Consider the following 16095-nt stretch of genomic DNA (forward strand, 5'->3'; position numbering starts at 1 on the left):
CACCACTAGAGTAGCTATCCTTGCCTTTACTGTTTGTGGGGCACTCACCATTTCTAAGTTGAGCTTGCTGAATTCTCGTAGGAATCTCTCCTTGTGGGTGAACATGGCTGCCAAGTGTTACGTTGTTTGGCTTAGAACATCGGCCACTACATTGGTCTTGCCGGGATGGTAGTTGATGCCACAATCGTTGTCTTTCACTAGTTCCAACTATTTTTTTTTCATTTTCAAGTCTCGGTCATGACAATATTTGAGGTTATTGTTATCTTAGAAATTTTCACATCGAACTCCATAGGGGTGTCACCAATTCATTAAGGCGGGCACCACAACAACTAAATTCCAAATCGCGTGGGTTGTAATTGAGCTTGTGTAACCTGCTTGACATGGTAGATATGCTATTACTCTCCCGCTTTGCATGATGAGGCGGTCGAGTCCATTCCTTAACGCATTGAAGTAAACTACATAGCTTATCTCCATTCTTGGGACAATTAAAAAAAAATTTTGGCGACGTGGCCGGCTTCTTCTTCAGTTAATGAAAACTCTCTTCAAAGTCTGAGGTCCACGAAATTTTGGTGCGCTTTTTAAGTTGTTACGTCATCGCTCTTGAAATCTTATAGAATCCTTCAATGGATCATCTATAGTACCCTTCCAGTCCTAAAGTAGCTTCGTCACTCATTAAGTATTGTAGGAGGTTCTAACTCCTACAAGATCTCTACTTTTCTAGTGAAACCTAGATTCGTAAGTTCTTGAAGTTGCAGCTTTAGGTTCCTCCAATTCCTTAGAAGCCATCCGATACGGAGCTTTCGACACTGGTGCAGGTCCGGGATCAAGATCGATGGCGAACTCCAAAGACTAATCTAGGGCTAAGCCAAGTAGATTGGCGGGAAACACATCTGGAAACATGCACTCCACTCATTTATCTTACGTTTTTTTTTTTTTTTTTGTGTTTAGGTAAACAGGGTAGCCCAAGTGAACTTATCCGCACGACTGTCGCGGTTATTAGGGATATTTGCTTATCCCTGGTGATTCCATGGGAGCGTGCTGGTTCTTTTCCTGGGATTTGGAAAGAAATTGGTCGTGGTTGCATAGTATAGCAGCGTAGTCCTGGGTTAGTCAAAGTGGTACTTAGTTATAACTCCTCATCTATTTGTTGCAGGTCATGGGCTCCTTGCCTCTCCCCTTCTTCAGACTTCGATTCGAATTTTTTGTTAAGAAACCTCTGATTAAAGGTAGAACAAGATCCGTTTTGCGTTATATCTAAGGGATTCCTCAGTTCGGGCCGATGAAACAACTCGATCATTATCAAATGGACTACAATCTTTTTCTGTCTGTGAAGATTCCACCATAGTACCTTCTACTTCTAATATGCCATGAACTGGAATATATAAAATTTGTTGTCCTACTTATGTCCATCCTTCTAGTCGGTGCATCACTTTCGTGCGTGTCTGCCTAAGGGAACTTCCTTCTTTTAATAATCTAAAAAGATTTAAAGCATTGTCATTTGTGTGCGCCTTATGTAGGAAAGTCAGGGATTTACCCGTCTTAACTTGGATAAAGTGAGTTGATACTTAAAGGGAATTGAAATTTTGGTAAAATTCCAAAGTTATCTATAAGGATAAAACGGTCTCATCATCACTAGTTTGATCAAGCGATCATGGGGTTTCACAGCAACCTCTCACACATAGCTTGTAACAACTGATTTTCAAAATAGCGCAAAGACTAGGTTCAATTGGTCTCATCACACCCATTCAAGAGGGATACATACTTTCACAAGGTCTAAGCTATATCCATAAAGCTTAATAGGAAATTCTTCTGGGGAGATTGGTAGATGGAATAATTTATGAAAACATGGTGTGAATGAATCGAATTTGAATTCTCATAATTGACTGTAAATTCAGTTGATCAAACAGGTTTGAAAGAGTTGAGAGAACATTGAAGGATGTATCTATCAGAGTAAGCCCCGACATACCCAATTAATGGGGGAATTCGAAAAAAAAGACATTTGTTGTGAATTGAATTGACTATTGATTCATCACATCATAATATGGAATAATGAAAACAAATCTAATGGCTTTCCAAGTCTTTCATAGGTAATATAAGCAACTCTCTTAGGGAGAGAGTAAAATTTAAGATTTAACTTGGAGTTGATGAGATTTGTTGGTAGAACTCATGAAAGTCACTACTCTTACAAAGGGACGAGTCAAAGAATATTGACGTCAATCAATGGCGTTCAAAAAGATGAGGGCATGACCCAAACTTACAGTTACTAAAAATGAACCACCACTTGGTGCATAAAGAAAATGAACGAAATGGTACAATACTCTCGAAATATGAGACAATCAAATTCTTTGTCTGAAAGAGGAAAAACATTGGGGCTCCAAGTAAGTATTGGTGGTTAAAATCACCATCGTGATCCATAAGGCGATACTCCTCATTCGTCTACTCGTGAGTGGGAAAAGAGAAATCTGGGTAAATCTTAGGCTCCAAATTGAGATCATTTTACAGTCGTGTCTGGTAACTTTGGTTGATGATCATATCTTCGTAGTAGTTTTGGTACGCCACAACAGTCATTCTCGTGAAAATTTGAAAGTCGAAACATAGAAAAGATCTTTGGGATAGTACAATGTTGTTATTATTAATTCACAAAATCCAAGGAATTTCATATAGCTTCTTCCCGTCGGTCTATCTTTACTGAGTATATAGACTCACCTTATTCTGATGACGTTCATGCTGGAGACTTTATTATTATTATTTGTTTAAAACGACTTCCTACATCACTCTTAGACACGTGGGCGCAATAGACCTTCCTCAAACTCGTTCTTGTCCGTCATCGTTCGACATTTGGTTTCTCATGACATTGTACATATAATTTGGATTCTAAGAGGACTTAGATCTAGAACAACTTTAGCTCAGTGTTGGCACCTCGTCGAGGCTGGTTTTATGATGATATTTCTAGTGAACTTATGTCACGGTCTAGCATTGGGAAAGAAGTTTAACAGATAATGGGTATCAGTTGGTTTCACTCACTCTCGAGAATTAAGACATTAGTCGACTCAATGTCCTCAAGGTTTAGAACAATTAAGAGATAAGATCAGTCCATGCTATTAAGTAATAACAACATTCTTCTTTAATCTCGTTCGTTTCTTCTGTGTACTAAAAGACTCCTTGTTACGTCATTCACTTTGTTTCCGTTGCTTAGGAAAGCAATGATAAAATCATACATATCATTCTAAATTCGAACTAAGTTCCCAAGGGACAGTTCTTTTAAAGCATTCTATGTTCTTTGATGATAAAATCCTAAAGGGCAACTTAAAGAGTTATTCCTTCCCTTCAACCTCTTAAACTTTTCACATAAAAACTCACACTTTAAACTTTTGTTTCAAAAAAAGACGAAATTTACCTTTTTCGTTGAGTGTGATGAATTGGTGCTGAGCTTTGGTCGAATCGATACATAGTTTAGTGAAACAAGTCCAGACCATTTAAGAAGGAAAACTCATGGGTTCAGAGCGGAAAGAAAACCTAGGCTCTGATACCACTCTATCACGACCGCGCTTTGCTAAGGATAGCATTGCTCGGTAAATCATGACCAGGGGAGGGAATTAAGAAGAGGGGATAGAAAGGGGACGAAAGAATTTACAATAAAACATGCAAGTACTCTTTGATCCTACATGGAGTATGCGTCCTACGTTCGGGGTTTGATCAATATAACTTCATTCCACTTAAAAAGTGGATCTCTATTTCATAAGAGACCTTAAAATTTATTACTTGGGAGATGGTTCATTTAGCTTCTACATTCTTAACTTCAAGAAATTAATTAAGTAAGGAGGGTAAGATATTAATTAATCATAAGATTAATTATTTAAAAGCTTCAAACATTTCAAGAAATATTAATCCAAAATTAAGAGATAAGGTTCATTTTATTACTTATGCTTCAAAGCCCAAAATTCTCATTTCCTCTAAATTCTCGGCCCATAATAGAATAAATAAGAGACCATCTTGCTAAATTAATTACTTGGCCCAAAGGGGAGGCCCAAAAACTTGAATCAAATAAACCCTAAAACTCAAGATCAGATTTTGAACAAAAGGGGCGCCTCTTTCCTCCCCCCCTTCCCTTACGTTCTCACTCTCTCTCCCTACTGTCCAGCCACCCACGGCGTCGCCGGCGAGCGACGCCGGCCGCCACCTCGTCCCTCCATCTCTCTGCCTCAACACCTCTCGACTCTCTTTCTCTCTCTCGGTCTCTCTCTCTCCCTCGGCCACGAACCACCACCTCCGCCGTCGCTGGCCGTGGGTGGGCCGCTGCCGCCGTCGCCGCTGGGTACACGGCGGTCTCATCGCCGTCGACCGAGAGAGGTAGGAATTCCCCCATTTCTCCTTCTTTCTCTTCTTCTTTATTTTCTTAAATTGAAGGCTTAGGACTAACAATTAAGTCTTGAAATGTGAAGATTTGGATAGATCGTGAAAAGATGGTCAAAAGAGATTAATTTCGTCACGAATCGCCGGACAGCCGCCGGAATGCTGCCGGAAAGTCGCCGGACTACTGTCGCCGCTGCCGGGTAGAATCTCCGGAATCCGGCAGCTTCTTCACTCACGAGGTAAGCTTTCCAAGATCGCTATTATTGTACGATGTGGTTGTCTAAGAACTTGGACATTTCCTTAAATGAGTTTATGTCTTGGCTTTCATTAGTTGATGCAAAAATCTATTCTAAAAAGATCATATGCATGATTGCTATGGAGAACCATTAAGGGGAAAAGCATACAAAAATAATATGGTGTTAATATGTAAATTTCCTAATGTTCATGCTTGGATGATTATGAAAATGGCTATGTAGCAAGAATAGTTATTAGTAGAATTACCTTGAGAAAAGGAAGAGAAGAATGATAGTGAGTAGGAAAATGGACTCCTCTTCTTCAAACACTTATATGCATCCTCATTTTGATAGAATTTTGTTTAGAGAATTTTTATGGTTGAACAAAAGGATCAAGAGGGGAGATGGAGTGGTATTTATAGAGAAAATGGGTGCATGGGAATGCTTGGTCATAAACTTGATTCAAGGAGGAAATGTATTGTCCAAAGGGTAGGGACTTTTTGCCAAATGAGGTAAGTTGTCTTGTCAAACATCTCTTTTTCCTAAAATGGCAAGAATATTATGTCTCGTCACTTAAAAAGACGTGAGCCGTCAATTGGAAAACGTGAGCCGCCGTTTGATTTGCGTGTTTGATGTGATTTGATTTTGTTGATCGTCTCGTCTTGATTTAACACGCTTCTTATCCATTCGTGTAGGTATCAGGATTCAAGGCGTGACTATTGAGCAAGATCCGAAGGGAATGGAGAGTATTTTATTTTTAATTAATCTTTACTTAAACGTTGAACTCGTGTATGGACTTTTATTTGAAACTCGGTCTTCACAAACGGACTTTTATTAGAGCAAACATTTATATTGAATATTACTATTTTTGTTCACTACTCAAAATATACTTCACAACGATTAATCATAACAAGAAGTAAAAAAAAAAAAAATTAGTCGCGAAACTTATATATATATATATATATAGATAGATAGATAGATCGATCGATGTTCTAAGCCTTAGGGTAAAAAGTCGGGGTGTTACAAATTTATTTAATTACTATTAAATCATTTTTGAGAGAGTAAATTATAAAAATTACTACATGTACATAAAATTAAATTTTCTTAGTGATATCACCCAATTAATTAATGATTATTAAGTTGATTTTCTTATATTCTACATCTCCATGCAAAAATACAAAACATAATTAGATATATGATAGTAATAAAATTATTAAAATGATTATAGTACGCCTACAACTATTTTATTTAAATAATTCTCAAATTTTAAATTAGAAAAATGACTACATGTATAGTATTACTACTTATTTTTAAGTGTTATCACCTATCCAATTGATGATAATTATTAAGTTGATTTCCTTGTATTTCTATATCATCACGCAAAAATCTTAAACTAGATTATTATTAGTGTAGAATAATTTATTGATGATTGTAAATCGATTTTCTTCTATATGCTAGTATATTTTCTCACGTAAATAATGAAATAAAATATGATATGCTATTACATAACTAAAAAAGCTAATTAAAATGATAATAGTTAAAATTTTTAGAAATTTAATGATATTACTTCCATATTTAAATGATAATATTAGTTAGAAAGAAATTTTAGAAGTCAAAATTAATGGAACTTTTTTATTGCTATATTAAAAAATTTAGTTTATGAAATTTGCTATATTAATGGAACGTTTTAATTGCATGATAGTTTGTAATTTCATACTATATTTCTTGTAATTTAGTAGTGATTTGACTTACAAAGTTATAATATAAGTAAGAAAAGGGTAATTCAGTACATAACTAATAGTTAATGACAAAATAAATTTGAACAAAATTGGTTTTAAAATTTGAGGGTATTTTGTATACACAAATTTTATTAATTTATCTTTTCTCTTTTAATAAAGAACTCTATATTTACTAATTTAATTTACTCATATTTATTATAAAAATAATAAACAAGAATCATATGTCACTAACTTAGTCTACCAGCTCTTTTATATAATTTCCTAATTTGTGCCAAATCCAAGTGTTTATATAAATTCCTAACTTGTGCCAAATCCAAGTGGGGTTTATTCATGAAAGAAAGGAATATTTCTTTTTCAATATCAGGTTTATTATTTTTTTAGTATGTTAAATAGATATAATAAAATATAAGAAAGAATAAAACACAAATTGATTGTTTTCATTTCTATAAAAGTGAACAAATTTGGTCTTTGGAAAATGAGTTTGTACATTTTAGGTCCCTGAATTTTAAAAAAAATATCACCACGAGTCTCTGAAAAGTTATTAATCACATTTTATATCCTTCTCCGCTTATTTTCTCCATTTTACCCTTAAATTCCATATAATGCTCAATTTATTGTAGTGTAAAAACAGGATAACAATTTAATACTAGAATGTTACTTTAATAGACTAAAAGTTGATGTATTTATTGGTTATTAACCAAAAAAATCTACGTACAATACTATTATTATATTTATTTATATGTTCAATTACTAATAAAATAATAGTAATAAACTTATAGTAGTTATGTATATACATTAAATATATTAGCATAACTAACAGTTATAATAACATTATTATTATTATTATTATTATATTATTATTATTATTATTATTAATATATTGTTATTATTTTTCGTGAATGTGATGTGTGTATATATAGTATTAATATTTACAATTATAGGAATAATATTTATTTTTTAAAGTTATTAATCTATATATATACATAAATTACTTATACTCCATAAATTTGAAAATTAAAAAGAAATATGTAATGTTAAATTTGGATTCCTAAAATATTAATGAATTTAGATTAAGTATGCTATCAAGGGGTTTACGGGTAAATGAGAAAAAAAATAAGTAGAGAAGGACCTGGAATGTGATTAATGGTTTTCCACATTCGAGGTTAGGGACCTAAAATGTGTGATCCTCATAAAACTAATATATATAAAAGTAGAACTCATATTGCACTAACGTTTTCAACCCATTTTTCATTATATTTCTGAAAAACCCGCATCGGGTCAAAGTGTTACATCTAAAGGCGGACCAAGGGTATACTAAAAGATTGCCTAAGGAAAATTGTATCTACATGAAATTAGAATGTCATTACCTGCAAGTGATTGTGTAAACATTAGATAGATCGCTAGCACATATGAATCATAATAACTTTTCAATTTACTAAATCAAAATATCTGATAGATATAGCACATATGAATCATCACAATTTTATAATTTACAAATTCATCTCTATTTCTAATTTCGACATCGCCTCACTCTCTCAGACTAAATGAAAAAGAAACATTAATTAAATTGAAATCTACAACCACGATTTCACCTTATAAGAATAGAGGGCTTAAGCCACTAACAAATAAATATTTTTCTCATTTTCTTTCCTTTAATTTTATGGAAAATTTCTGAGATCTTCTTTGCTTTTAACTAAATTGACATAAATGAAGAGCAATTGTTTAATTAGAAGGGACTGAAATTAAAGAAAGAAATGAAGAAAAAAACGCAATAAAATGATTGGAGAAAAAAAGAAGAAAATGTTTAAAAATGAGGAGTATTTCGTAAAAGAAAATGCCAAAAATATATAATTGAACTATTGTACTAGTCTTAATCTAATAATAATAATTATAGTAATAAATATAATTGTTATATGATATATACCTACCTACCTATTTATTTAACTATAAAGTAACCTCAATGAAACTCATATCAACATTTTTTGGTCCGCTAATGTATCTTTTTCTTTGTTTAATTTGTTTCAACTTTCTATGTACTACTAATGTAGAGTACATGGATTAACCGATGATATATGTTTTATCTTAAATCAAATGTTTACATAATTTAAATTCAGATGCTTATCATTTAAGAAATTAAAAAAGTAGAAAATTAAAATTTTGACTAATTAATGAGATACAAGTTAGACTTGGATCTACGTAATGATGAAAGACAAAATAAAATATTTGTAGTTTATTCTATTAATTTCAAAACATCTTAACTTTAGTTACGACAAGTAAAGTACTAAACGCAAGAATATATAGAAATGTTAATTGAAGCACAAGAAATGATGAAGTAAGTCATCACAATTTCAGAGACAAATCCAAGCCTGATTCATCGTACTGGTTTCTCGGAACATTCCTCGTATTAGGGTAGCCGGGCTGGATGAGGTATTCTGCGAAGCCTTGGGGTGGGGCCTGATTAAATACGGGCCTGAAGGCACTCAATGGTCCAGGCCCAAAGTTCTGGGCGTGGGCCATGGGATTGGGGCGGACATGGAAAGGAGGGAGGCATGGGGCCACAGCCAACATTCCAGAGGGACGGTGGTTGTAAGCGAAGAGGGACCTTTGCAGGAGATCGTTGCGGTGGTGGTAGGAACTGAAGAAAGGGGTGGGCACAGTCATCTGGGATCCCGGGCCCTCATCATAGTAGTTGTTGTCCAGCATTTTCTTCTCCAATGCCCGCTCCACTTTGTGCGCATTTTGGTGGCCACCCAGTGCCTGCTTGTTGCTGAATTTCTTGTGGCAGTACCAGCATCCGTACTCCCGATCTATATCGTCCACCGCCGCCTGATCTGCAACGGCCATCTTGCTCTGCTCCTCTGAGGGGCTGCCTTGCTCCTGCTTGTTGCCATCGGATTCCATTGCGACTTGCTAGAGAGAAGGTTGTGGTTGTGGTTGTGGAACATACATAAAAATGGTGGGGTTTTATAGTTGGGAGAAATGAGAAAGAAGAGTTTGAATGAGACTGAGATTGCATGCACAATGCCGAAGTGGAAAATATTTAAGATAACCTAAGCCAGAGTTGAAGCACTATAAAGAGAATGTGTTTAATATTATGCCTAATTTGGAAGTTTACAACTGGGCATATGTGAGAAAATAGTTGACTCTAAAATTGTTGGGATGATGAAGAAGAAGTAATAAAGCTAGATTGCTAGTACACACTAATATATTCTCATCTCTTTACTTCAATTCTGCTTAATCACTTACTTTTCAATATCGCATTAATTATTTGATTCCACTTCAACTACAGATTAAACCTATCATATCTGCAAATCTTACTAATATCTCTCAATTATCACACAAATACAAATGAATGATTCTAAGTTGAGTGTGGCATAAATTAATAATGACATTAATGAGATTTTTTCAATTTATGCGCACACAATTTTTCAAGATGTTCTTAATCACACTCATTCTACATATGCAATCTTTTCATATGATTTTGTTTTAGACTAGTACATTGGTTTGATTTTATATTCCTAATATTTTATAAATATTTGTTTCTAGATCACATAGTGAACGAATTTTGAGCAATTATTTATTATTTACGTACATGTTCCCACATATTTAGGATCACATTTGGTCGGGTAGTAAATAAGACAAAACATGATAAGAACCGTACATATTTATGAGTCAACTAAATTCTTTGAAAATATTTTGTGTGGCTCTAATTAACATTATGGTTATATATAGTTATTATAAAAGCTAAAGATATCAAGTACAAGCTTATATGTGTAATTTATTTTGTTTTCAAGTATATTTTTCCTTTTTCTTTTACGGCTAAAACATTTACTAGTATGAATCTTTATAAGAATGAGAACTGAGTGTTTAAAACCTTCACCCACTCCTCAATCGATATGTCAATTTTCTAAGTTCTAATACTGGAAATCAAGTACCACTATATTAACAATAACTGTAAAATGATTGAAATATTAAACAATATCTTCTTTATATTTTTATTTAGCATTTGAGTAATAATGTTGTTCTAACAACCGTAAAAATTAATGTAATCTCAAATGTATTTAAATACCACGTATAGGAAATTGAAATTAGTAATCAATCTTGTGATAAGTGAATTAAATTACATATCTAATATCGATGTTTCAATTTTGATTTCTACTATTATTTCATACATCCAAAAATAAGAGTCAAGATACTTTAATAATATTGCAATTTTACTTTTCTTGTGAAATGGATGATTTAATCTATGCATCCTTATTTTCATTCTGTTAATATTTCACAATTTGATTTCCCTGTACAAACCAAGGGAAAAACTCTGCAAATGACAATAGTCATAATCAAATATACCATGTACACTATAATCCTACTATCACTACAAAAAAAGCGCTCATTTGTGAGCACAATAGTGCTAGCAAAAACTGTATTAAAGTGCTCGCAAACATAAGTTTTGCTAGCAGATTGCGAGCACCAACTCTGCTAGCTATAGCGCTTGTAGCAAATTTGTGAGTAGTTTTGCAAGCAGAAGTTCATTTGCGACCACCTTTTTGCTCGCTAATGGTGGATGTCGACCAAACTATGTATGTGCTCGCAATATTCCTAGCACCTCCATTTTACTAGCACCTCTTGTGCTCATTATCGACAGCTCTTTCTGCTACCAACATTGTGCTAGCAGAAGTGCTAGTAGAAAGAACAAAATTTTAATATTTTTTTACTAATAATCTGGATAATTCATAAAGAACAAAATTGAAATTGACAATTAATAAAGAACAAAATTCAAAACTTACATAAAATTAATAAGATTGTTTTACACTTTCAGTTTTTACTAATTCGGTTAACCTTTTTAGTAAGATCCAACAATAGTTCTAACATCCTCTCATTTTCTTTCTCAAATTCGGCGCGTAACTCAATTTTTTGATGCGCTAAAGCAGCATCGCGCTCTGCACTTTGACTATCCAACTCCGCTTTCAACGCTGCATTTTGCATCTCCAGCTCCACATATCGCTGCCCCTGCTCCGCGCGCATCTCAATAGTGATTTGCTCTCGCATTGCTTGTAACTCTTCCGTGCTAACGCCTGAGCCCCCAGTGGACGAACTGCTAGCATCAGGGAAATAAATGCCTGTGGCCTGTCCAGCTCCGGGTTTGCTTTCTCTTTTCTTCACAAAAAGGTCAAGGAAAATGCGATCAAAATCTGGATCTACTTCCCCTGCAGCCCGCAACTCATCGGCTCTTGCCTTAACTTGCTCCTATAAACATGCATAATAAGACTTCAAACCAATGCAGTAACTAAAAGATAACAGTAAGCAAGTAAGCATTAGAACTAAAAGAAGAAAACAGTAAGCATCGATGCCCCTTGTTTGCAGAACTAAAAGATAACAGTAAGCAAGTAAGCATCAGAACTAAAAGAAGAAAACAGTAAGCATCGATGCCCCTTGTTTGCAGAACTAAAAGATACAGATATTAATCAATCAAGATATGGTCTACTCCAACCAATGCATGCACATGCTATATACGGTCTATTCCAACCTGTGTATGACCCTAAAACTCGATAGAAAGCAATAAATTGCTGCCAAATTCAATCTGAAATGCTCTCATAAATCAAAAGAGCCAAGAAAACAGTTTAATACATGAAATGAGAAGATGGTGAGGTTTCCAAACTACAACACCTCTTATTTCAAGAGTAATCAAGAATCAGATTTGTATAGCACACTCACATATATGCTCATCACCATCAGTTCACTCCTTCATAACTAACCCTTTTATTTCAACAGTAATGATATCAGCAAATGGTAAACTCAAATGTTAATAAAGAAAAGAATTAAGTTAGATCAAGAAATTCTAAGCTACAATTAGAAGATCAAGTAAAACATTGACCATTCTTTACTCTAATGGATTATAGTTTATACAATTACCTTAAATTCTTGCCAATAGGATTCAATGCATGAATCATCAAGAGTTGCTTGTGAGAATGCAGTTGGGTGCACTATATTTTGGAAAACATCTTTCAATATGTTCGCCACAGCTCTGGAAGGGTACAATCTGCATATCAATATATAGTTATAAACTTTATAAAAAAAAATGTATAAAATTATCTATCCACTTACAATCCATCATTCCTGAGATGAATGAATATATGGCCTTCTTGATCATATGTAGGATGGTCCTTCACTGTACCATTTCCTCCACTTCTTTCTCTTCTAAATGAATTTCTTCCTCATGAGCATTTTCTTCATCATCATCGAGAAGAGCAAACCTGCGTCCTCGTCTTGTAAATCCTCCTCGCATTTTTCTGTCCAACCTACTACCGATGATAAGAATAATAGTAAGTATTATCCAATTTGCGAGCCTATTGCTGCATGTCAAGCCTAAAAATACAATTTCCTCAGATTTCTATTCAGAGTATCATACTATAGAATATTGTAAGGAGGCAATGCTATAGGAGCAGATTGAATGAGCAAATTTTTGGTTTACAGAAACTATGCGTGCATACAGTCAAAATGTGCTCTAAATGAAACTGTTCAGTATCAACAAATTTAAAATAGAGCCGCAAAACACCTCTCTATTTCAGCATAACTACATCAGATTATAGGTAGCAGAATTAAATTATTTACCTCTGAAACTCTTAGGTAGCAGAAAACCTTGAACGAACTCTAAAGACCCACATGTAACCAAACATAGAAAGATTTAAGTGCATAAGCTATATGTTAATGCATACCATTTTAAACAATATTCTATGAACTTATCAGTAACATCATGCTAGATTAATATAAACTAAGCTATACTCACCAATAAGATGAAGCTTCAGTTAGGCCTTTCAGTCTAGGGTTAGTAGCAGCAGATCAACATAAACTACAAAAGAATAACCAGATTAATAGAATGTCAGGCAGTTTAGTTCAACCTTCATTTCACACAGCCACTAAATGAGGTTAATTAATTAGGTACTGAGAGAAAAACGATGTTATCAAATTCTGAGGTCCCCCATTTGAATTTAGTCAATTTAATAACACATACACATAGATAATGTGCATTATTGGTGCCAGATGTACCATATAAACATAGAAAAATTTCATATCTTATTCTGAAAGGATGTTATTGTCTACTTTTGAAAATAAAGCATATAAAGTAGGGCAACAGAACCATCAACAAATAGAGCAGCCAATGTAGAATTATCTTTTTTTATTATTACAAGATGGGTGCAAAACATCAAGCTAGAGCATAAGACACTGTACGTTTCACTGTAGAGGAATATATGTTTGTTAGTAACTTAGCATGGTAATCTCATTTAGTTAACCTTTATTCAGTTCAACCTTCATTTCAATCAACATGATTAATTAGACACTGTACGTTTCACTCTAGAACATGATTTAGTCATGAATTTCATCTTTACTTAAATAGTCACGGTTTGTTTTCAAGAGACTTTTCGAAATTCCAATCTTCTGGAAGACTAAGGACGGAACTTAATCTAATAAGACTGTACTAGAGATCAAAAGTACATTGAATAACCTGAAATTAAACAACAAGAATGAATCCACTCTACTAAATATCAGTAACTAGATAGCATATACGCAATCCATCAGAAGTAAACCACTGTTGCCTATAATAAATACAAAATCATTAACACTATTTGCCTAGAATAAATACAAAATCAGGCAAATTGATTCATTAATTTGAAAGAGATATTATACCTCCAGCAGCTCCCTTCAATTTAGCAGCCATGGTATCTAGATACTCTGAAATCTCTTCCAAGACCTTTGCCCATACGAGCACAAGATGCAAATTCACCAGATAAAATAGCAAAAGACAGAGAAGAGGAAGATGAGGTTAGTCATTACAATGTTTCTATTGAATCCTCACTCAAATTGCTCAACTCAAACACACATTGAATTAACTCCATATAAAAAACTTGAAGAAACACAAACATTAGAACAAAACTCTGATGATAACCACAATGGCTTCATCAACAAACAAAGGCAGACTTTGGAGGGATACACCTGCTAAAACTAGAAACAAGTTGGCAGCTCTTTCTACAAATGCAATTACTCATAGTAAAGAAAACTACTGAGGAACATGACACTATCAATCAACTAAACTATTTATAAAATTCCTTCTTTATTAAAAAACACACACTCACACTCACATACACATACCTATAGATCCCTTCATATTATAGTTATCATAACGAAAGGCAGCCAGAGCAATGAATTCTCCCTGCCTGAACAGCCCCCCTCTTGTGCAAAACAGTAGTAAGTACAATAATAATTTTTGACATGCAATTCAGAATAAATTTCCAGCTGCATTTTAGTTTTTTATTTATAGGCTAATGGCTTTCAAGCTAAATCGGTAGCCTAACTAAAAATATCACACAGAACTATGAATGTTTGATTAAGATATGTAAAATCAAATTTAGCAACTATTATGTATTGGTGAGGATCAGTGAATCCGTGAGAGAATTAATAACCTCTTTCAAGTTAAACAGTTGCAAATAGAAAATAAGCAAGCAAATGCCGACCAACACTTTTCCGAAAATTGTAACAATTAAAGCAGAAAAATGAGGAGAATTCCGTAAGCAAGCCGTGAAAAGGAAGAGAGGAATCACCTATTGCAGATGATCGAGCATGCAAACGAAGTCAGAGAGAGGAAAAATTGCTGGAAATTTAGTCTTCTGCTGGAAAAACCACATCGTCGTCGAGCATAGAGGAATCGCCTATTGCAGACGATCGAGCAGGGAAACGAGGTCAGTGAAATCTGCAGGAAAATATCCTGGTAAATTGTAGAGAATCGGTGAGAATTGGGGGAGGCGGTGAGAATTGGGGGAGGAGAATCGGTGAGAATTATATCGAGAGATTTATGAGAATACAACTTCAAGGAATTTAAGTCTTTTTCATTTCCAATACAATTAAAATTGTGAAATTGGACGGCAAATTGTAACTCCATACAATTATGAAACTGATTAACAAGGAATTTATGAAAGAATTTAACTCTAATCCATTTTCAATACATTGGACTTCACAATTGCATTTTCGATATATTCGACTTCACAATTGCTTTCTCCCAATACAATTAAGTCTATATTTTATATTTTATAATATTATTAACATTAATTAAAGTTTGCTATCACTTATGTCTGCTCACTAATTTGCTAACAGCTATTATTGCTCACTAATTTGCGAGCACATGTATATTTTGTGAGAAATTGGTAAGAATATAATTTCGAGCACACGCACGTGCTCACAAAACGGAAGAAATTCGACTTAGTTGTCACGTTGCAAGCACCCTTTGCTCGCAAACTTTCGAGCACTATAGGTGTGCTCGCAAAATCCCTCATTTTATTCATCCTGGCAAGATATGGGTGCAAATGCTCGTTATTCTGCTCGCAAATTTGCGAGCACCGACGTGTGCTTGCAAAATAGTGGTCACAAACAGGCGCTTTTTTTTAGTGTATGTCTAACAAATTAAATTAACTTTCATACCAATTTATATGATTTGAAATCCAATAGAATGAGTTTATTAGGCATCTCATTCAAAGAAAAATACTTATACATCAATCATTAAAGCATTTTATGATTATTCATTTTGGGATATCCACCATTAATGTCTCATTTCACTTTAACTATTTTTAATAAAAATAGTGATAAACTAAAAAAAATTGTATATACAAAATAGGACATTATAGGCATTTTACATTGGCATAAATTTATAATGATTCATGATTTATTACATTACCAATTCACCCTTACATGACCATTTAGCAAAATATTAACTTTCCAAACTG

The 16095-nt window shown here is 33.9% G+C and overlaps 2 protein-coding genes and 1 long non-coding RNA gene across 3 annotated transcripts; 1 reads left to right on the forward strand and 2 right to left on the reverse strand.

The window, feature by feature from the left end:
* The first annotated feature begins 4294 nt into the window (after positions 1-4294).
* On the forward strand, positions 4295-5443 carry LOC125192614. Its single transcript, XR_007171436.1, has 3 exons — positions 4295-4350; positions 4443-4592; positions 5282-5443. It is a non-coding gene; the product is annotated as an uncharacterized LOC125192614 (long non-coding RNA).
* Positions 5444-8665: 3222 nt separating this feature from the next.
* Positions 8666-9226, reverse strand: LOC125194879 (zinc finger protein JAGGED-like). The gene has a single exon (XM_048093098.1). It carries the CDS (start codon positions 9224-9226, stop codon positions 8666-8668), a length of 561 nt encoding a protein of 186 aa, XP_047949055.1.
* Positions 9227-11085: 1859 nt separating this feature from the next.
* Positions 11086-12608, reverse strand: LOC125194880. Its single transcript, XM_048093099.1, has 4 exons — positions 12577-12608; positions 12428-12520; positions 12236-12362; positions 11086-11569 (listed from the first exon to the last, which is right to left on the reverse strand). The coding sequence occupies exons 1-4, from the start codon at positions 12606-12608 to the stop codon at positions 11138-11140; spliced, it is 684 nt and encodes a 227-aa protein (XP_047949056.1). The 3' UTR covers positions 11086-11137.
* Between the last annotated feature and the right edge of the window lie 3487 nt (positions 12609-16095).

The sequence above is a fragment of the Salvia hispanica genome, chromosome 6 (genome assembly GCF_023119035.1).
Source record: "Salvia hispanica cultivar TCC Black 2014 chromosome 6, UniMelb_Shisp_WGS_1.0, whole genome shotgun sequence".
Classification (NCBI taxonomy): domain Eukaryota; kingdom Viridiplantae; phylum Streptophyta; class Magnoliopsida; order Lamiales; family Lamiaceae; genus Salvia; species Salvia hispanica.

What these genes read in the sequence shown, in the direction of transcription:
- LOC125194879 (XM_048093098.1), bottom strand. Translation starts at nt 9,226, where the DNA reads ATGGAATCCGATGGCAACAAGCAGGAGCAAGGCAGCCCCTCAGAGGAG.
- LOC125194880 (XM_048093099.1), bottom strand. Translation starts at nt 12,608, where the DNA reads ATGCGAGGAGGATTTACAAGACGAGGACGCAG. An exon ending in CATCTCAGGAATGATGGATT is followed by an intron (nt 12,363 to 12,427) that starts GTAAGTGGATAG and finishes ATTGATATGCAG; the next exon opens with ATTGTACCCTTCCAGAGCTG. An exon ending in CCTATTGGCAAGAATTTAAG is followed by an intron (nt 11,570 to 12,235) that starts GTAATTGTATAA and finishes GCATGTTTATAG; the next exon opens with GAGCAAGTTAAGGCAAGAGC.